The sequence below is a fragment of the Anguilla rostrata genome, chromosome 4, assembly GCF_018555375.3.
Source record: "Anguilla rostrata isolate EN2019 chromosome 4, ASM1855537v3, whole genome shotgun sequence".
Classification (NCBI taxonomy): domain Eukaryota; kingdom Metazoa; phylum Chordata; class Actinopteri; order Anguilliformes; family Anguillidae; genus Anguilla; species Anguilla rostrata.
Window position 1 is genome coordinate 21831558 of NC_057936.1, and position 20162 is coordinate 21851719.

Sequence of the window (20162 nt, forward strand, 5' to 3'; positions counted from 1 at the left end):
TTCAGCGGTGCCCCAAAATGCATTCTGCTCTGAGGAACAAATACTGCGAGAAAGACCTGTCTCTAAAAACACAGGTACAAGAAAGGCTGTGGAAACGGCACATTATAACCATAACTGCCGCACGCAAATATTTTCAGCAGAGATTCCACAGCCGTTAGTCCCGTTACGGTGGAAATGCAGGGAGAGGCCGTCCCCTCTGGGGGGGGTGAGCACAGGAACACAGTGTCCAATTCCTCAGCAGGCATGACGGACACACGGGCTACGCGAGGTTTAAAGCAAAAGGGCCGCTGCGTGGAAAACTGTATCCCCCTCCGCTAACCCTCCTCCAGCCCCTGATCCTCCAGCCCCTGATCCTCCAGCATGCTGCCACTCAGGGCTCTGGCACAGCTCAACGGCCCCCTCGTTTTCGGGCTCTGCCTGCGGGAAGCCTCGCCGTCGTGTCTGCCCCGCTCCCCCACACCACCGCCCTGCCCCCCCCCCCTCACTCTCTCCCTCAGACCCACAGTTTGAGACGGTGAGAGCACAGGCTCCCGGAGACACCCGCTCCTGCGCAAGATGACCGCACGGAAGGCTGAGGTAAGCGTCTCCGGTTCTCCGTTTGGGCTCCTTCAGTAGCGCATCGCAGCCAAATGAGGCGCGAAGCACAGGGAGCCCATTACGCGCCTCACAGGCGCTGCAGCGTCATCCGGGAGTTTCCTTTATATTCCACTGAGGAAGTGTTTTATGTGGCAGACGTGCTCCCTCACACCCCACCCCCCCACAGTACAGCTTCAATATTTTATAGCTCTGAAAGCACCCCACCCCCATCCCCGCCTTACACACACGCACACACGCGCACTCACTCACACACACACACACACACACACAGGCACACACACAAACACAGGCACACACACACACACAGGCACACACACACACACAGGCACACGCACACATGCACACATGCAGACACACACACACACACACACACACACACAGGCACACACACGCACAGGCACACACGCACACACACACAGGCACACACGCACACACACACGCTCACTCACACACACACACACACACACACACATACACACACACACGCACACACACACACACGCACACACACACACACAGACACAGGCACACACACACACACACACAGGCACACACACACGCGCACACACACGCTCACTCACACACGCACACACACGCACACGCACACACCTCCCTCGCGCTCTGATCTAAGGCTGTGGAGACAGGAGAGTTTAATCTGCGCAGTAAATTGCGGGTGAGACCAGGTGCAGTCATGGCCGGGGCAGCAGTAAACAGCACTGCCTCCAGGCTCCCCTGTGTGACGCGAGACATGTGAGCGCCGCGGCGCACGCTAGCTTTTTAATCTCCAGCCACAGCAGTGAGGGAGAGAGGGCCGCGCTCAGCCTGAAGCGCACCAGCAGCGGTCCGCTGGGGAAGACTGAAGTCACGTCTTTATAAAGAGCTTGACTCATCCGCTCCGTTATTTGTCCGTGAGTTTGCAGACGTGTGTCAGACTCGGTTTGAGCTTTCTGGTCGGAGACCAGCGCAGCTGTGCTCCTCCACGGCCTAGATATTCCGACCCTGCCAGTTGCCCCGCCCACCACTCCGCAGGCCCCGCCCAGTAATCCCCACAGGCCCCACCCACTAGCGCTCTGCTGCCTTCCGTCCGAGCCCTTCTCCAACAGCTGGGCTCGGATTAGTCACCCCCATTTGCTGGAAGCGGGACAGAGCTTTCCTGGTAGAGGGAAAAAACATATATATACAGTGATATTAACTGAAGCACAAACCCCGCCGTGACCCACTCTGTCAGCTCAAGGGTTTAACCCAGCAGGCTGCTCCTGCATGTGGACAGTGAGATATGCTGGCAGGGCTGGGGGGGAGGCTTTAATATGAGAGATGTACAGCTGTGTCTATTCTGAGCACCAGGGGCTACTCGGTCACTGTCGCCCGCTGTAGCTGCTGCCCCCTCAGCAGTCCCCCCCCCCACCACCACCCCGTCTGTGCCTAATCACCCATCGCCCTCTCCTCCCCCCGTCCTGCTTTCACACGTACAGCCCCAGCCTCTGCTCAAACTCCGCCAGCCCGCAAAGACCACTTACACGTTTCTTTCATTTTAACTACACTTCTAACTTTTCTCTCTCCCCCAAGACCAAAATCTAATTATATCAAATTCCAAAAGTTTCGTTTCAATTTACCCCCAAACACTGTAAACCAACATTCTGCCTTCGCATAGAGACACGCAGCACTTCATTTGCCGAGCAAACATGCAAAGCTTTCCTTCCTGTGGCTAAAAGGTTGGAATGCTTTCCACTTGTATAACATTGGCCAGTGAAACAGAGGGACATAAAAGTACATAAAATAAAGTACAAAACTCAGAGAGCACCATGTCTCTAACTTCACCAAAATTCTGATGGATTTAGGCCTAATTGGAATTGCAATACGCAGGAGATGGATTAACTGTCAGCCATTACACCCTCTAGCAACTGAAGCAACAGTGCAAAAAATTCAAAAATGAAAAATAAACCATTACGTTGCTTTTAACTCGAAAAACGCAACTGTGGCATTTTACAACACTAGCCGTAGTCAGCTGATTGCACAAGAGGATGAAATATCCTTGTTCTTGAAAATATGACGAGACTTTCAGACACAAATAGCAAGAGGGAAGTCTCTCTGAAGTGCACTGCACAATGTAACAGCTAAGATACGGCATGCAGTTCACGATGATGCAGTTTACAACTGTAGCCACAACCAGCTCGGATCACCGGACACAGTGAAGCAATCTTGAGTGGGAGCACAGGGAGAAGCGCCATGTGATAAAAGCATCGGCATTAGATCACATTTTGTGTTATCAAATGGCCGCTTTTGAAAAGGGTTAAAAACTTCATTGCTGCTACACATTTACCAGTTGCCTCGGTAAAAACACAAAAACCCTATTATCCGCACTGGGGTTTTAACATACTAGTGATTACCTACTTCCCGTAGATATAGCACAACAGCCAGAAGATAAGCCAGATGTTTTCACAAGGGTTTAAAAAAAAAATCTTAATGAGGCGTAATCACAGCAAGCTTTTAAACAAATGATTCTTAATTAAATAACCATCTGCCCACACATGTACTTCATCCCCTTTGCGTGGCTGACTGCAATTGTGAGAATTGAATTTTAGTTTACAGCCCAGAGAGAGCCTGTAAAGAATACAGATGTGTTTGAACTGAACTATTTCAATTGAGCGAATGTAACCGGGCAGCCGCGGTGCTGAACGGCTCCCAACAGGGCTCGCCGTCCTCCGCTACCTCACCGCTCTCCCCTCCATCCCGTCTCCGCCCTCTGACCTCTCCCTCCATCACCGCCCTCCTCTGTGTGCCATTCACCTTCCCAACTAGCGCCCCCAGCTCACCCCCCCACCGGGAGGCCGGCGAGCACGGCATCCTGAGGCACTAAATGTTTCATGGACTCGATAGGGCTTAGCAGACCGGCGCTGACAAAATGGACGTCCGGGGCAGTAACCAGGCGAAGAAAGCGGGGCCTGTCCGCTCTGAGTGCTACAGCAGCGCCAGGGACATGAGATACGGTTCAGACATAATAAAGCGGCCTCAGTTCCAGCCAGCGCCTCTCCCTGCCAGCACGTCTGGGCTCCACACGGGGAGGACACTGCCCCCATTGTCAGAATCAGCACACACTCTACCCAAAGCAAATTATTTTTGATCGCAGCAAACACAGAAGAAGAAGAAAAAAAAACGTTAATGCATCAAAATCAAAGCGTAAATAAAAGAAGGGTTTTTATCCTCTGGCCTGGGCATGAAAGCCTAGGCTGTTGTCTGGCACTCCGGGTGAAAAGAAGTAAAAATTAAAAAGGAGAAAGAAAAGGCCTTTACATGGCTGGGGCTGGTGTTTTCCTCTCGGAAAGAACAAACCAAACTGGAGGGGATGTTATGATCAACGTTCAACAAAATGAAAACCAGCGTTCCATCTGATCTCATGCTTTTAAAATGGCCACCCCCTGAGAGGCGCGTTCTCCCTAGCCCGGCCGTTCTCTGGCAGGGGCACCCGCCAGAACGCGGCGGCGTCCCGTGGTGCCGGCCCGCGAACACCGCGCCACTTCATCAAACAGCAGCACCGTGCGCTCAAGAGAGACTCTGTGCCTCCGGAGCCACGGCGCAGCTCGGGGAAAACACTGGGCAGCGTTGTGCTGACATACGTCTGCTGAATTCCACACGCACACGCTGGAACAGGACCACGAAAAGAAGAAGCCCAACACAGAGCCAGGTTTGGAGCATGAACGCTTTCCATACTCATGCGATCAGGGCACGAAGTATTTTCTGAGCACGCGCCCCCCCCCCCAACTGGAAAGAAACAGCCTCCCTTTACTTCAGAAAAGCTGAAGGAGCCCTGAGCTGGGCTGCCCTTCACATCAGGGCTCCTGGAAAGCAGCTGAACGTCCAGAGGAGGCGAGAGAGATTCAGGTTACCGGCGTAGAGATGAAGAAGCCTGTGGAAATGAGCTCAGCGCTGCTTAAGAGTGAGAGCTAAAACAGGCCCAACTGCCCGTGCGTGCAGAACGCCTGACCAGCAGAGCGGGAGAGCCTAATCCTTCCTTAGAAGGCCCCAACCCCACGACCACAACCGTCACTGATCCTGTGGAACCCGCCCCTTCCAGCCCTGCCAAGCCTCACAGCGCTGGAGCACCCAGAAACCCCAAAACACACAGACGAGGCCAGCTGGCTAGCGAGACTGTCCAATGAGAGTGCATATTCACCCCAACTACAATCACCTGAAGATTCCAGGTCAACGGTCTAGCTAACGGAGCTTAGCAAATCAGAAGAGGCTATCCAACAAAACCAGACTCATTTGACCAGTGTCTAACCTTTACTCACATTGCAAATAATGGGCAGAACAGAATTTGCTTCTCGTCTCAAAGCTCAGACATGTCGTAAGAAACAGACGCAAATTGTACCGCTGGGAAAAAAAGAGTGATGTAATGTTTCTGCATTTGCAAATGCTCCACATCTTTTCTGTATTTTCACTTAAAAGGCCAGTTCCAGTAAATGGAACTGACAGAAAGTCTGACATTACAGGAGAGAAGCTCCCTTAGTTGGACGGCAGGGTGAGGGAGGGGGGGTGTGCGTTTCACCACAGACCAGGGACAGGGTGGGGGAGGGGGGGTGTGCGTTTCACCACAGACCAGGGACAGGGTGGGGAGGGGGGTGTGCGTTTCACCACAGACCAGGGACAGGGTGGGGGAGGGGGGTGTGCGTTTCACCACAGACCAGGGACAGGGTGAGGGGGGGGGGTGTGCGTTTCACCACAGACCAGGGACAGGGTGGGGGAGGGGGGTGTGCGTTTCACCACAGACCAGGGACAGGGTGGGGGAGGGGGGTGTGCGTTTCACCACAGACCAGGGACAGGGGGGTGTGCGTTTCACCACAGACCAGGGACAGGGTGGGGGAGGGGGTGTGCGTTTCACCACAGACCAGGGACAGGGTGGGGGAGGGGGGGGGTGGGGTTCACCACAGACCAGGGACAGGGTGGGGGAGGGGGGGTGTGCGTTTCACCACAGACCAGGGACAGGGTGGGGGAGGGGGTGTGCGTTTCACCACAGACCAGGGACAGGGTGGGGGAGGGGGGGGGTGCGTTTCACCACAGACCAGGGACAGGGTGGGGGAGGAGGGGGGGTGTGCGTTTCACCACAGACCAGGGACAGGGTGAGAACGGAGGGGGGGGTGTTTTCGCTTTGCAAGCCACATGACACTAGGACAGGGGAATGGGGACTGAAGAGAGTCTGACTTACAGACAGAACCCAGTGGACCCGGGTGGGGAGTGGGGGTGTGCGTTTCACCACAGACCAGGGACAGGGTGGGGGAGGGGGGTGTGCGTTTCACCACAGACCAGGGACAGGGTGGGGGATGGGGGTGTGCGTTTCACCACAGACCAGGGACAGGGTGGGGGAGGGGGGTGTGCGTTTCACCACAGACCAGGGACAGGGTGGGGGAGAGGGGGGTGTGCGTTTCACCACAGACCAGGGACAGGGTGGGGGAGGGGGGTGTGCGTTTCACCACAGACCAGGGACAAGGGGGTGTGCGTTTCACCACAGACCAGGGACAGGGTGGGGGAGGGGGGGTGTGCGTTTCACCACAGACCAGGGACAGGGGGGTGTGCGTTTCACCACAGACCAGGGACAGGGTGAAAGTATGTCTGGCGAGCTGCAGGCGTCCGAAACGCGCGTGACCTCGTGTGAGAGCAGAACAGGCTTCTGGGATGGGACGGGGCTTCAGCTGTCCTCTCAGCTGTTTTAGAAAGCCCACCTGCCCACCCCCTGGCTGGCCATTTCCCCCACAGGCCCTGGCCGCCAGTCTGCAGGAGCACGACCTCAGACAGATGGATGTGCGCACACAAGAGTGAAATGGACTACGTGTCCCAGTGCACCTCGGGGGAAGGAAGCCGACACAAAGCAGCGTGTGGGCAGAGCAGTCGGACCATGAAACGGCATCACGGGTCATTACAGTACAGGGCTGGCACAGTCATAGGTGACCGCAGGTAACGGAACGGTCAAACCCGACTAACTTCCATGAACACAGTGGCCTCCCCAAACTCCCAGGGAGGGGCAGCAGGGCAGGGCTGGGGGCGGGTCTTTACCTTTGACCTCCTCTGAGAAGGCGGCGGAGTGCCTCGACACGAAGAGCTTGAGCTGCTCGTCCAGGTTGCAGGCCATCAGGTCCACATCCCAGGAGCGAATGCCTGTGGGGACAGAGACAGGCAGAGAGAGCTATTACAGGCCCAGCGTAAAACAGGACTGGCTTTACCATACAAACACAACACACTTTATATACTCTATAGAAGGGTAATTATTAATCCACTTGGTCAGAAGCCTCAACAGAAAAGAATTAAACTGATAAAATGGTATTGGAAGTCATTGTGTGGACAGCCATTATATCAGAGGCCAATCCCACTTGGATTAAGGACAGAAGAAAACTTGTTTTCCATAAAAGGTCGAAAAACGTCTGTCCACACAGCTGCCAGAGATCTGCAGAGCAACTTCCCCGACTGTGGCCGCAGACCAGGCTGTATTTACCCCAACGCCACGCACATTCAGAGTTCATTAGCCTGAAACACCTGCACCTGGAAGCGTAGGGAAGCTGTCTGCCAGGATGCGTGACACACACACACAAACATACACACAGACACACACACAAAGACACACAAACATGCACACAGACATACACGCACACACAACAGCAATCAGACCTTCTCTCCACTAACACAACGCTACATCAAACTAGAATATCGTAAGGACTGTATTGGGTGAACATTAGCAAACAATTTCCCTTTCAGTGTCAAACGGAACCTCAGACAGGTCCCTTTCATTAGGCAGCACTGAAAGAAACTAGTGAGTCAACACCCCCGGCTATCAGTTCGTACGGAGAACATGTTTACCCAACTTGGGCAGAACACCACTGCCTGAGCAGATCTAGACCACGCCCCTGTTCAGTATAGATAATATCACACTGTAAATCTAGCTTATGTGTGTTACAGATGTATGGACTGCCCCGGTGAAATGAAATGGTTTTAATGAAACTGCCACAAATATTGTGACAAAGTGTTACTGCAAAGAGAGCTGAACACGTGCGTCCATACAGCCATCTGCCACGCACTCCCCACATATGAAGTATGCGCCATCGAAAAACCTGCATTCAATAATGCTGAAGTGAAATGGGCTGCTGAATGGAAGCTGGTCAAGGTCAGTCAGACACGAGCAGCAGATGCTTCTGCAGCATAACGTTTAATCCTGAGAGAAATGCGAGAATGCAGATGTGCTTCTGGGAGTCAGTCGCACGCAAACACGAATAAAAAATAAAGATGAGAGCCACTCTTCAGATCAAAGGAGAATGACAATTTCAGCGATAAGGAGCAACGCGTAAAGACTCCAACCAGCTGCACTCCACAGGCACAGGCACAACGCAGATCCTGCACCGCCTGCAACGTCGACCGGATGCTAAAAATACCCTGGGCGACTGACACGGCAAGCGGAGGGCTGGAGACGCTTCTGTCCTGCAGCCTTTCAGAGGGGCGCGCTTTCCAGAGCAGGCTCCTCGTCCTGCTGCTAACAAAGCACCACTCTGACGGCGTGACGGACTCCATTATAAAAACAAAATGGCGCAGCGGCTTGCTTCTCATCCCGTGGTGCGGCTAAGGAGGGGCAGCGCGCTCAGTGTTTATAATGGATCCTGCCGCGGCTGTTAGGGCGCCCTAGAGCGCGGTGCTCGCCAGGGGCAGGGCCGTGTCTGCAGAGGGAGTCGCTGTGTACACATTCACTCAGAGCTCCCAAGGGCACAACACCCAATCTGCACGTCCTGCACCTTAAACAAAACCACGCCAGACGACTGGCACGGCAGGGGCAAACAAAACAAAACAGCGGACTGAGGAGTACAAGGATTACACTTTCGAGGTCCAGGAATGACATGCATTAGAGGCAGATCAATCGCTTTAACAGTGGGGAAGAAAGCATTAGCGTGTTTTGCTACAGTGAAGAGCCTCAAGAATATGTAAACAGTGGTTTTACATACATAGTTTACATACATTCTCTCTCTCTCTCTCTCTCTCTCTCTCTCCACCCACCCCCTCCCCCTCATCACTGTACCCTAATAACACACACACTGGGTGGATGAAAGCGCTACAGGTGTGAACTGGATGGAAGAGTTTAGTGAGCGAGCGACATCAAAGACCTCCAACGCGGCGATCTCTTTACAGGAAGAGAGAGACGGCGAAAAAGGAAGCGGCCTCTCCTCTCTGTCTGCCACGGACAAATATAGGCCTGACCTCACCGTCAGATGCTTTTTGCACAAGGACACGGGTTCTCCTCAAAAGACAGGGGAAGGCCCCAGAGGCGCTGTCAGCATCGGTGGAGCGCTAGTGCGCGCGGCCTCTCTCCCGCGAGCTCTCCCTCGCCGCCATGGTGACGCGGGTCGTCGCTGCGCTCTCCCTGTCACCGTCGCCTGCTCTCCAGGGCCGCGAGCCTGAGACCGCACCGCTCACCCGAGCCCAAGGAGCCGATCCAAGCTGCCTTTGTGTCGAGACAAGCCGCTCTCTTTGTAAGGATTTCTGCACTCAGGCTAGAACGAGAACTTTTTGCATTTTCCTCAACGAGCATCGCGGCTAATTTGCGCGCTTAATGCAACTGCGTGGGCAGGGGGCACCGAAAGGTCAAACGCGAAGCGCATTTCGAAAGGAAAACCGTGGATCGCATATTATAACTGCTGACTTCAGCACATCCTCTACCACAGAGAGCTGAAAGAGTATTCTTTGAATTCTGCAGGCACGGGATTCATTATAATTCCTTGGCAAGTCAGAGTACACGCAATAAAAAGAGAGCTGTTGTTTTCAGTACAGCGAGGCATGGCTCGGCAAACATGAAAATTCCGACTGTGATTTTAACAGCGGATGCCTGATGGGGCAAATCAAACACGGTCAAGCGTCACCACAGACCCGTCCCAGACACGCACGGGCCTGATAAACAGCACAGTGTGAAGCTTTCCATAGGCCCAGCAGAGACCGAGCCCACATCCCAGCTTCAGTCCCATTTCCAAGGCCGGTCCAATACGACTGTGCTTCATTAACATTCAGAAAAGCTTGCTTGGTGATCAGGATCTAGGCCAAGCGGTTGGGCCCCAAACCAGGTACAGCTGGACCACAATGTGTGCGTCAATCAAGGATCTCACTCTTACACAGTTTCTTGTTAAACTGCCGGGCCTTCAGAGAATTTCAACAAACACACCCTCCACACAAGGAGATGACTGAATACGCAAAGAACAGAAACATACAAAAATACACAATGCAGAACTTTATATGTGTGGTATTTTTATGGTAGTGTGCGGACTCGGCTGTGCTGTGCTAATGAGAGACACCATCTTTTTTATTATTTACAAGCACGATGTACCCAGTTACCCAACATCTGTGCGTTTCGCAGCTTATTGTAAACTGCATTTCTCTTATGCTAGCAACATTAAGTTACCATTAAATTAAAACTGAAGTTTCACCCTTGGTTGATTGTAAATTATTATTTTCTGATGCGGCCTTCAATTCTAATTATTCATGATAAGACAGCAGTGTAAAATATTTAGCTAGGTATTATTACATCATCTTCCAAAAATGTATCCCTTAACATACTAATCGCACGTGTGTGACAGTATGCCACAGGGACCTCATGCACTGCTATGCTCTGATACTGGCTTCTACTGCAGACTTACCCAGGAGGCACTGGGTAATTTAAGGGAAGTTTACCACCTCTACTATAAAGGGCTGGGGGAAACCCTGGTATTCTACAGAAGAAAACTCCAGCAAAATCACCAAATCAACGGTAAATTCAACGTGGAAAGACCCCCCTAAATGCACGTTGCATCAAACGAAGGTGATGATCGGTTGTGTAGCGTGTAGTCGTGAAGGATCAGAACATTTGCCGCTACCACCCGTTCACAAAAAAAAACTAAGGGAAAAACTTCACAGAAAACAATGATCACACATTACGTTAGAGGTGGCCGGGTTACAAAGCGCCAGCATGTTTGCGTCTGTGCACTTCTCTTGCTTGAGGCTGCAGATGTACTGTCATGGCTGCTGGATATGTTGACAGAACGTGGTACAGTCACAGTGGAACCAGAGGAGACTCAAGGTTACTTTTCACTGTCAAGGTGTCACGTCTCGTTTCCTTGTCCAGTGAAAGCAAACCCATTCAGCACTTTCCAAATGCCGTCCTCGGACGTCCTCAGTTCACAGAATGATACACGCCATGGCATTTATTCTTACAGTACAGTACGGTACATGCCAAAGGAAAGTACCAGGCATTTGTTTAAGGATACTAGCTTTGCTGTAAAACTTTTGAGAACTTTCTCCTTCACACAGTTCAGGGCATGCAAATTCAAATTCACTGCAGGATCACAAATGAAAATCACAGCCCCCCGAACACTCATACACAACCAAGGCTAATGGAAGTCAGCTTCTTAACAGGAGCATGAAGGTACGCACAAGCGAATGGGTGACTCAGAGTGGGCTCCTGAACACACAACTCTCTCTCATAGAGATAATGGTAATGAATCAGCAGCTGCAGGGGCTCAGGCGTCTAATAACAGGAGGGGAAATTCAATAAGATGTACTTAGTCCACAGCAATGGGATCAACCTAATGTTCAGTCACACAGAGGAAACCCAATACAGGTCTCTCTCTCTCTTTCTTTCTTTCTCTCTGTCTCCCTCCCTCCCCCTCTCCCTCTCACTCTCTCCCTATCTCCCCCCTCACACACTCACACACACAGGAATGCAATGCACATAGCTATACCAACTGACACACCATCTGCACACTCACGATCTTCCTGTAAACCCCTTGATCATGTCCTCTTCACCTCTGCCCACATTTGCCACCCCCTGCATTTTCCGCGGGGGTATCTTCTATATTTAGGCTATCAGCTGTAAACGAATGTGAATCTTTCTGTAAGTTAATTTGCTGAAACACAGCAGAGACCTCCTCTCTCAAGCCCTAGCTATGCAAGGCAGTGGGAGTCCTGCATTTTATAATCAAGCAAAACAAGCCAACTAACATTAAAAATAATTAGCAGTTCAGCTATGAACCACAAACCAATTTCAGTAAAGAAAACAAGCTTCAAACAGACATTAAAAACAACTATCCTCAATCATTAAACCAAGTTTCCCTCAAAAATTCTATTATTTACAAATTCTTGATTACGTCAGACCACAGCTGTCTGAGTGTACATATGTGCTTTAGCCTCTTTTTTTCCCCCAAGACAGGCTTGAACCTAAACCTTAATCCAGACCTTCCGGAGGGACAGATTTGTCCCACCACGCACACAGAATCACACACTGTCTCAGACCAGGAAGAGGAAGCGATGAACAGTGCTGCAGAGGAAGTGTGCTCTGCATCGGACGCATGCCACAGCTCGGCCGCAGATAAACACGGCCAGACAGACACAGAGCGGCGTCCGACGACACAAAGGGAGAGGGCAGACAAAACATGCGGTGGGAGAGACAGAGGGAGAGAACGAGAGAGAGGGAGGGAAGGAGAGAGAGAGGGTAACAGGAGTGTCAGCTGCCCAGGTACATGGCATCTCCTCCCACCTTTCCCCGGCCCTTGAGCAAACAAGCGTCTGGACTTTGGCCGCACACCTTCAGTGCCACACCGAAGGAGTTGAAAGTGGAGGAGCTACACCCTGAGTCACATCCGTGCGTGCGCGTTCGTGAAGCGCCCTGTGTGCAGCGCTCTGTGTGCAGCGCTCTGTGTGCAGCGCTCTGTGTGCAGTGCTCTGTGTGCAGCGCTCTGTGTGCAGCGCTCTGTGTGCAGCGCCCTGTGTGAAGCGCTCTGTGTGCAGCGCTCTGTGTGCAGCGCTCTGTGTGCAGTGCTCTGTGTGCAGCGCTCTGTGTGCAGCGCTCTGTGTGCAGCGCTCTGTGTGCAGCGCTCTGTGTGCAGCGCTCTGTGTGCAGTGCTCTGTGTGCAGCGCTCTGTGTGCAGCGCTCTGTGTGTGAAGCGCCCTGTGTGCAGCGCTCTATGTGAGCGCTCTGTGTGCAGCGCTCTGTGTGCAGCGCTCTGTGTGCAGTGCTCTGTGTGCAGCGCCCTGTGTGAAGCGCTCTGTGTGCAGTGCTCTGTGTGCAGCGCCCTGTGTGAAGCGCTCTGTGTGAAGCGTCCTGTGTGCAGCGCCCTGTGTGCAGCGCCCTGTGTGCAGCGCTCTGTGTGCAGCGCCCTGTGTGCAGCGCCCTGTGTGCAGCGCCCTGTGTGCAGCGCTCTGTGTGCAGCGCTCTGTGTGCAGCGCCCTGTGTGCAGCGCCCTGTGTGCAGCGCCCTGTGTGCAGCGCCCTGTGTGCAGCGCCCTGTGTGCAGAGCCCTGTGTGCAGCGCTCTGTGTGCAGCGCTCGGTGTGCAGCGCTCGGTGTGCAGCGCTCTGTGTGCAGCGCTCTGTGTGCAGCGCTCTGTGTGCAGCGCTCGGTGTGCAGCGCCCTGTGTGCAGCGCCCTGTGTGCAGCGCTCTGTGTGCAGCGCTCTGTGTGCAGCGCTCTGTGTGCAGCGCCCTGTGTGCAGCGCTGTGTGTGTATAGCGCTCTGTGTGCAGCGCCCTGTGTGCAGCGCCCTGTGTGCAGCGCCCTGTGTGCAGCGCCCTGTGTGCAGCGCCCTGTGTGCAGCGCCCTGTGTGCAGCGCCCTGTGTGCAGCGCCCTGTGTGCAGCGCCCTGTGTGCAGCGCCCTGTGTGCAGCGCCCTGTGTGCAGCGCCTTTCACCCGCGGCAGGAAAGGCAGGGGCTCGCCGTTAGCCCTACTCATCTGGCGGAACTGTGCGGAGCAGACTGCTGGAACCAAACCAGGCCTCGCTCTCAAAGTTCACGTGGCCTTCAGCGGCAGTACCCAAGCTATGCTTCGAATGAGTTTCAACTGAAGGAGCCGAATACGCTATCATAGGCACCTAGAAACCTTTACTGTCAATCTACTGTTTTGGAAACACTACTCAACATGCTAATATGAGCACACATAGATGCAGTTGGCAATATTGTACTTAATATTAATCCAGGCAGGAGTTGTGCTTGTATTGTAAGTACGTAGCTAGCTATGCTTGCTTTCTGTTTCTATCAAGAGAGCCGCCCGCTTTCAACTGGCCAATCCAACATCCATATTGAAAATGACCGTAAGAATGTATGTTCAAAAGCAAATTACTCAGTAACTTGAACGTATGCCTGAGTTTTCAGAGAAAATTAGAGGTTGGCAAGTCTTCAAAGTACATCTGGAAGCACAGAAGGCATTTCTGTTTTGGCTAGCTGTACTATCACTTCAATGGCACTCATCTCCATTTCATTGAACTTCATGGATAATTACCAAAAATGTGCAAAATACACACATGGACAGCACACAGAAATGTCGAGTCAGAAAACCAGGGCAGCATGGGAAGTTTCACATCATACGCTTTCATAAAGTACTTAGATACTAACCTCTGTAATATTAAACTGCCTTTGTCCAGCCTCTACCGCTAGTACAAGTGATAATGAATCATGGCTAAGGACAGACACTCACATTTTGACAACTTTAATGTTAATGTTAATTAAGCCAGGTATGTAATGAGGAACCCATTATCACCATGTACTGTAGCTAGAAGGAGAAAGGCCTATTAAGCAAACTAGGCAGCTTTTGAAATGGCTTTGCTGATTAGTTCAAAAAAGGACCACGCAATTGAATAAATAGGCTACTACTAGCTAGAGAAAAAGTGTTTAGCAAGCAAGGTACCATGCTAGCAACTTAGTATGTTAAGCAGCTAGCAGACTCCCCAGTTCAAGAGTGAGCAAGCTGCTAACAGCTAGCACTAGCTACAGAAAGCACTCGCTACTTATGCCACTATAGGGTTGCAGGATCACTTCTCAGCCCTGTATCCGAAGGCAGCAATCTCAACACTCACAGAATTCACTGTAAAATGTACTGTTCTATCTTGCAGTTCCATGCTGGCTTCTGCTAGACATGACTTAACTGAGATAAGCCCTGTGCTGCGTGGGTGAGGAGAGAAAATATGCCCTGGTCTATAATGGTGATATTTCTGTTTTCCAAACCCCCGGTTTAGCCATGCTGAAGTAACTTCCCTGCATTATTCATGCTCTGCACCAAGAGTGCTATTCGTGGCACCTGTTTGCATCCACAGCCCTTTCCGCACAGCTAGAGGCCCTAAATTGCCACTCCCTGGATAAAAGGAACTTTGCTCAGCTCTAATCAAACACTCCAATCACAGCAGTATTTTAAAACCAAAACGTATTCTGCACAATGCTGGACTGCTTCAATGACTTGGAAGTTTGAATCTAAAGCCTTAAAAAAGGCAGCATGAATAATGTAACTTATGAAAACTGCCCCTTTAAAAAGCATTCATTCCACAATATCTAGTGGCACACGGAAAAAACCAGACTGAAACCAACTGCCTTTGGTAAAGACTAAGGAAATCAATCTGAATCCATAATAGGGTGTCGCAAGGATGTCAGTGAAAGACAAATGAGGGAATAGTGTTCTCATAAGCATCACAATTCAGCAAGTAACGGGAGAGGACAGAAAATCGACCATTCATCACTGTTAATCAGGTTTATTTTTCCCCTCTCTGATCACTGTGCCGCTACGTCTTTCTTTTAAAAATCAACAGCAGCTGATTACACCAACACGTAAATCAGGAAGTAGAGGCGATTTGGGAATATGGTTTCCTGCTTTTCCGCTGTGATGCGAGCCACAGAGCAAACGAAGAGCCGTCCGCGGCCTCTGCTTCCTCACCCCCTTCCCTGGTGCTCGATTCTGCTCACCTATGGAAACGCCGGGGTGTAATCAAAACACACAACCTTCCCATTGTGTCCGATAGACGCATCGCACCCACAGAGCATTCAGTGCCAGTCAAAGATGCCAGGGAGATGTGACCACGCCTGCTACAGCTACAGCACGACAAGCTCTGATAAACTGTCAAACAGCAATGCACAAGCGCACACTGCATCTTCTGCAGACCAGAGAAAAGTCAAAAACAGCACTCACACAAAACACTCCTCAAAAACTACTATTCAAATGTTTTTATTGATATTTCAATTGCGACACCAACTCACAGACAAACACTAGTTGAGCATCTCACATACAATAATTTTGCTTATTCACCGAACAAAGAAATAGCACGACTGAGGCAAAAAAAGGTGGGGGAGGAGGCTGTTGGGAGGTATGGAAGTTATACTGTAGAGAGGGAAATGTGCTTTTAAAATATAAAAGAAATGGTTGGCAGACCTTAAAGAACTTCTGAGTGGTGCCATAGGAGCTGTAGGCTACTTCAGATGCCCAACACACCTCAGAAACTACACATTTCCCCAGATCACACCCCCATGTAAGGAGGGAACAGAAACTACATTAAAAAAATGCACCCAACTCAACTTCAGCACAGCATTTACATATCGGCCTGAGGCTCCGTTCAAGTAGCCGTTAGACAGAACTTCCGCCACTGCAGTCAAATATGCAAACGGAGCAATACTAAATTAATTCTGAGTTACTAGAGTTTAGAGTGAGCTAGTAAAGAAATGGCACCATGACATGTATCCACAATACTCTACCTTTTCCTGGAGGAACAGCCTTAACATAAGAAAACAGGAGAAGGGAAAAAACACTGTTACGCTGAGCTCTTCCTTGGCCTTGCAGACCAGCCGTGCTGAATCTCTCAATACAAGATGAGCCCTCTCAGGGTTAATCAGGGGTAGAGTGATGGCCAGGGGGCCTTCTGGATAAAACCGTTCTACCACAAGACTCTGAGAACTGCAAAATGTACATGAATTCATGGAAAGATTAATCTATCAATTCACTGAAGGGCATATCCCCCTCGCCCTTCATCACAAGCTTCCTTTTATTTTGCAGAACTATTGCTCATGAACTCATGTTTTCCGCACTGCACTGAATAACTTCACCCTTACACTAAACCTTCAGTCTGAGGAACAGGCACACAAACAATGATCTTGTGAGAATGTAGGCCTAATCCTTTCCTCTTCCACTTAAAAAGCGAGCCAGAAACAGATAAAGGTGGGCTCAAATTCCAAACCCTACCCACAGATACCCTTTTATTATCCTTACCTAATGACTTAAAACATATTCGCAACATTTATAGCCACTTGATCACACCTCAGAGAATAGTCTTTACAGCCACTGTGAATATTTGCTCCGACAGTCCCCATTACCTCCCTATTAGCTCTTAGCCAAAGAACAGACACTGGACTGGTCAGAGAAGATGGGCTGTCCCTCTGTAGCTGGGTTATTCCGGAGATACATTCCCTTTAGCAAATTTCACTCACCACTGTTTTTTTTGTTTCCCACTAGGAAGTTAAAAAACCTCTCTTGCTGGTTTTAGGGAGCTTAATTTTACTGTAAAGCATCTTTGCGACAATGTCTCTGTAAGAAGTGCAATAGGAAAATTGAACTGAACTGAACTTAACCTTTATTTTACTATGAAAATGCACTCAGATTGAAACCTCATTTCACTGAAGAACACCAGCCCTGTGGCACTGATTCTGATTCTAAACCATCAGATCAAGAATTCCGAACTTTAACCACTACATTGCAAACTCCAAGTAATCACAGAATTCCTTTGACAAAGAATATGGGGCAACCGTCAATTTGGTTTGTTACACAACATTAATTGCACGGAAAATCTAAAAGTAACCACAAACTGGACGTAGCATAGTAAAGAAGTCTACTTGTGCTATGCCAACACTGCTGAGGTCAAGGACTGAGAAACTTGCCTGTCCCTCTTCCATGCTGAAAAAACAATGACTGAACTTTTGAACTTAAGAGTTCCATAATGCAAACAACTTTCTGTGATTCTGGAAGTCTCTCAATAAGCGTTACCTTTCACGTTCCTTCCTTAACCATTGAAGAGTAGGTTTTGGTAATATTTTTTTTTTCAAAATTCCAAGTCAGTGTTCCAGAATTCCAGTAGTAATGGTTACATCGGCATTAGAATGTTCAGTTAAGAACATTCTAATAGCATATTTGTGATCTTAAACCTTAAATTCATTTTTGACTGAGGAAGTATCTCATTTTGTTCTAAATACGATTTGAAGATCAAACCATAGCTCTTCAAATCGTAATAGGCTACATGTTGCAATACATGTACGGATTTTCTAATTTGGTAAAGAACGACACATTTCACAAAGTGTGCAGCAAATTCAATACACAGGTATTCAAGTATTGACGTAACCGATATTTATTACATTCATTATTTAAATAATACGAAAATGGGCGCGGCTAACATGATCCAGTCTAATGCAGACAAAGAGTGTCATGTTGGCTAAGATAGCAAACCTGTAGTAGCTAGCATGCGCGTGTTTACAAAACCAATGCCTTGGTGCAACTAGCTACTTAGGTTACACCATATTGAAAATGAAAAACAGTTATGACACATGACATCTCCTGGATAATAAACACATATAACTAGCTAACTTGCCGACGTTAGTTACACTATTATGAGATGAAATATATTATCGATATATGCTTAATTTCAACCAAACACCTTCGCTAGCAAAATAGATAAATCCTGTGGCCGACAATATAAAAATGCACGTCAGTCTTGGCCGATAACCACACTAACATGGCTACCTAACTTAGTTACGGTCAACAACAATAGTTAAATCTACTTCAGTTCAAGTTAGCTAACCAGAATCATAGCGTGAAAGACCACACACCAGAACAGCACCTGGGGAAATTTAAGTTAAGATTATCCGTTTAGCTACATGACTACCTTATAGGTTCTTCACAAACAGGGCTTGACTAGCGATCTCTCTAGCAGGTTTACCGTTACGTATGACAATGTTTATCCACGTAGCTAGCCAATTTATATTTACACATTCACCACTGCAAATCTACGATTATAACGCTAGCTACAAGAAGTGAAACACAAAACCATTCAAAATTTACCTCCCCTTTTCCCTCCCCACATGTACCCTATATTCGAAGATAATGTATTGGCTTTCTACCCGTGATATATTTTGCCGTTATAAAACGAAGTTCAAATCAATAAACGCTACCTGGCATATAATTTAAGTAAGTATCTTCATTACAGTAGCACCTATATCTAATCTGTAGTCTATCTGGCTTCCTCCAAATTTTAAACCGCTAGCTTGTTTTTTGCTTTTTGGAATTGAATAACGATGCAAAATGGTTTAATTACTCAAACTAACTACCCAGACAACTTCCGTTATAAGAATGAACGATAGCTACGTTAACTGGTCATAAATGCATGAATTCAGATGTCTACTTGGGAGGGGGGCGCGAGCCGGGTGATTATCAATATGTATATATAAAACGTTACCTCTTTCTATCTCGGCAACCACGTAATCCACAAGGCCAGGTCGGCTGTGTTCCCCGACAATAACGAGCAGAGAATATTTTTCATTGCTAAACCCAGGATGGGAAGTTCGGATCGAATTTTCCATCGCATCAATTTCTCCAGTCTGCTCTGTCGCCATGTTGAAAAGTTCATATAATGATGTCATTCGAAGAGACTCACATTATTATAAGGGGCGGGCGCCTATTGATTGGCATTCGGTGTGGCCAATAAAACCTCACTAAAATCGGACTTCATTTGAATAAACGAAAGAAAAAAAAACGAAAATATTCTACCACGTTTAAGTTAGCCCATATCTCAAAATTTAGCACCGTATTTTCAGAAAATTCTTTGAAGTTTAATTCAGTAGCTATTATTTGCTGTGGAACTAGAACATTCATGAAGTACACGAAACTCCACGACATTCGAACTAGATTTCGTTAGGCTATGTGGATGTGGAAAATAATAAAATACTTAATTTTATCCAATAGCTCCAACAGATTTTAAGGAAACTAAAAGCTGCTTGAGTTATCGTGTGTGTAGCCTACGTGTGTAATGGATTCTTAACTTAATGTAATGTAATGTAACTTCCATAACATGTTTAAGTGATCAGCTGGCTCGGTATTCAGTGGGGCATGTTTGACAAATATGTCTTAGGTTTCCATTTCCAAACACAAACTCGAAAATTGTGACATATTGAATAACCCACGATCCTGCCACAAAGGGAACTGTATAGGTATAAACTGCAATAATATTATTAAATCTGTGAAATAATATCACAGCAACAATTTCTGAAACCCCAGGGTGATGAGCGCGTGGTTTTGAGCGCCATGTGCAGGAAAGTAGTCAAGGAGAGAATCCGTTGTTCGTTTTTTGGCTACTTAGCGCCCCTTAGTGGGAAATATTATAATGCAACCACAAAGGTGGTCGAACTCTGAGTTGCCTCCTAATTTTTGGCATGGATTTAATGTTTTCTTGAAATCATAAAATGGGTTTATCGAGCACTTCTCATCCATTATCCCTCGCCTGAAGTAGACAATCTATTGGCCTGCAAATAATTACTGTAAATAAACGAAGCACATAACAGAGAGGAAGCAATAAAAGAAATTAGGAAAAAGGACTTTGCTTGTGCAAGGGTGAGTGGGTGTGTGTGTGTGTGTGTGTGTGTGTGTGTGTGTGTGAAAATATCAGATTTAATGTGGTCAATTTTTATTTTTAACATGTGGTATGGACATGTTTTAAACAGCAACTCCCAGTGGTCAGACTGCATAAGGTGAGCTTCATAATGTTTGGGACAAACACTTTTTT

General features: G+C 48.9%; 1 protein-coding gene across 1 annotated transcript in view; it reads right to left on the bottom strand.

Moving 5' to 3' along the window:
* The window catches only part of map1sa (microtubule-associated protein 1Sa), a 34788-nt gene extending 15765 nt beyond the window's left edge, over positions 1-19023 (bottom strand). The window contains exons 1-2 of the mRNA XM_064331349.1: positions 18840-19023; positions 6646-6747 (exon numbers count right to left, since the gene is read on the bottom strand). Of these exons, the coding sequence (XP_064187419.1) occupies positions 6646-6747; positions 18840-19023 (286 nt within the window). The remainder of the gene's footprint in view (positions 1-6645; positions 6748-18839) is intronic.
* Between the last annotated feature and the right edge of the window lie 1139 nt (positions 19024-20162).